Source organism: Camelina sativa, chromosome 17 (assembly GCF_000633955.1).
Source record: "Camelina sativa cultivar DH55 chromosome 17, Cs, whole genome shotgun sequence".
Lineage (NCBI taxonomy): Eukaryota > Viridiplantae > Streptophyta > Magnoliopsida > Brassicales > Brassicaceae > Camelina > Camelina sativa.
This window is the reverse complement of record NC_025701.1, coordinates 6714814-6716876: the sequence shown is the minus strand read 5'-3', so window position 1 is coordinate 6716876 and position 2063 is coordinate 6714814. Positions and strand designations below refer to the sequence as shown.

The window sequence follows — 2063 nt, the reverse complement described above, 5'->3', positions numbered from 1 at the left end:
ATAGACAGGACTGTGGTTTTGACAACTTTGAATGCAGCTTGGGCAGCTCCAGTATCTGTTCTTGATCTCTTCTTCGAGAGTTTTAGAATAGGGGAAGAAACTAGCCAAATCTTGAATCATTTGGTGATTGTTGCTTTGGATGCTGAGGCGTATTCCCGTTGCTTAGAACTCCATCAGCATTGTTTCAGTCTTGTTACTGAAGGTGTTGATTTTTCTCAAGAAGCTTACTTTATGACTCGGTCTTACTTGAAAATGATGTGGAGAAGGATTGATCTCCTACGTTCTGTTCTTGAATTGGGTTATAATTTCGTTTTCACGGTCAGTAAATTTCTCTCTTTCAGTCAGGTAACTGTGTGGTTCTATGAAGTGACACATTCGTTTTTTTGCCTTTACTCCAGGATGCTGATGTGATGTGGTTCAGGAACCCGTTTCCAAGGTTTTACATGTATGCGGATTTCCAAATTGCATGTGATCATTACCTCGGAAGATCGAACGACCTACAAAACAGACCAAATGGAGGATTTAACTTTGTAAGGTCTAACAATCGAACTATACTGTTCTACAAATACTGGTATGCTTCAAGACTCAGATTCCCCGGATATCACGATCAGGATGTTCTTAACTTTCTCAAGACAGAACCTTTTGTTTTCCGCATTGGGTTAAAGATGAGATTCCTCAACACTGCTTATTTTGGCGGTCTTTGTGAGCCTAGCAGAGATTTGAACTTAGTTCGTACAATGCACGCAAATTGCTGCTACGGTATGGAAAGTAAGCTTCATGATCTCAGAATCATGCTTCAAGATTGGAAAGATTTCATGTCTTTACCACTTCATCTAAAACAGTCCTCTGGTTTCTCCTGGAAAGTCCCTCAAAATTGCAGGTACTCTTCACTTCATCTGAAGTGATCTTCTTTTCAAACATTTGCGATGAATGTTTAACGGTCACTACTATCATCGATTCATGATCATGAAATGTTTTCTTTTTGTTCTTTCAGTCTTGATTCTCTTCGACGCTACGATGAATCTGTGGATGATGAAGAGAGTGATCCACCAGGAGAATCTCAAGAATGAAATGTATTGAGACTTTTTTTTTGTACATGATTGTTGAGAATCTTTCTAGAAAGTAAGAAGAAATATATAAATTTTGTAGCGAAAACACAAACTCACGGCACAAATTTGCAATTTGGTGATAATTTTGAAATCTCAATGGAAATTAATTTATATAAAGTAATGACAGGCCCAAATAGATTAGCTCAGGTAAATTTGTCCTCTTCAATAAATTGTATAGACATGTAATATCATGTGAAATATATACATACAATAAAGCCCAAGATGAGATCACAGAGTTAAAATTCTTACATCATTCATGTAATGGGTTAATGAATAACACTTGCAAGTTGAAGAAACTAGTGACAACTTACAAAACTAAAACTAATTGATGGAAGAAAGAGTGGGTCAAACTTGTTTTTCTTTGTATTAAAACAATTCAACCAATTAAGCTACCCTAGTAATAATCATAATAGCGAAACTTATGAGGTTGGAACGATTAATTGCTGGTCATGTGTATTTTGTATGGTGGGCTAACAATAGCTCTACTGGGCTTGGCCTTTTTTTTTTTAATTTAATTACACTTCGCAATTCAGTAGCAGATCTGGTAACAACAAAATCGGCGGAACTTTATTTTTTTTTTTAAAACAAGAAAAAAGATGGCTAGCTACATGAAGTATAGTAGAATGTATGGTCACACATACCAAGTATAATATTGTATCATCAACTACATGAAGTATATGTATTGCATGGCCACATGCATGAACTATATGACGTTATGTGGTCAACATCATAGTCATACAATCCGGTACACCGGTCGAATGATTCCAGCAAAGACCGATATTGACTCCGGCGTTGACCAACATTGACCAAAAAAAATAATATAATTTTTTTTATGAAAAAACAAAATAATAAATTATTATAATAAACTATTTATGATTTTTCATGATTAGAAAAAATTCTACTCAATATCTAAAGCTAAAATAATTAATTAATTAACTAATGTATTTATTCTTA

General features: G+C 34.7%; 1 protein-coding gene across 1 annotated transcript in view; it reads left to right on the top strand.

The window, feature by feature from the left end:
- The window catches only part of LOC104755758 (uncharacterized protein At4g15970-like), a 2649-nt gene extending 1433 nt beyond the window's left edge, over positions 1-1216 (top strand). The window contains exons 3-5 of the mRNA XM_010478218.2: positions 16-318; positions 399-880; positions 995-1216. Of these exons, the coding sequence (XP_010476520.1) occupies positions 16-318; positions 399-880; positions 995-1070 (861 nt within the window). The 3' untranslated portion in view covers positions 1071-1216. The remainder of the gene's footprint in view (positions 1-15; positions 319-398; positions 881-994) is intronic.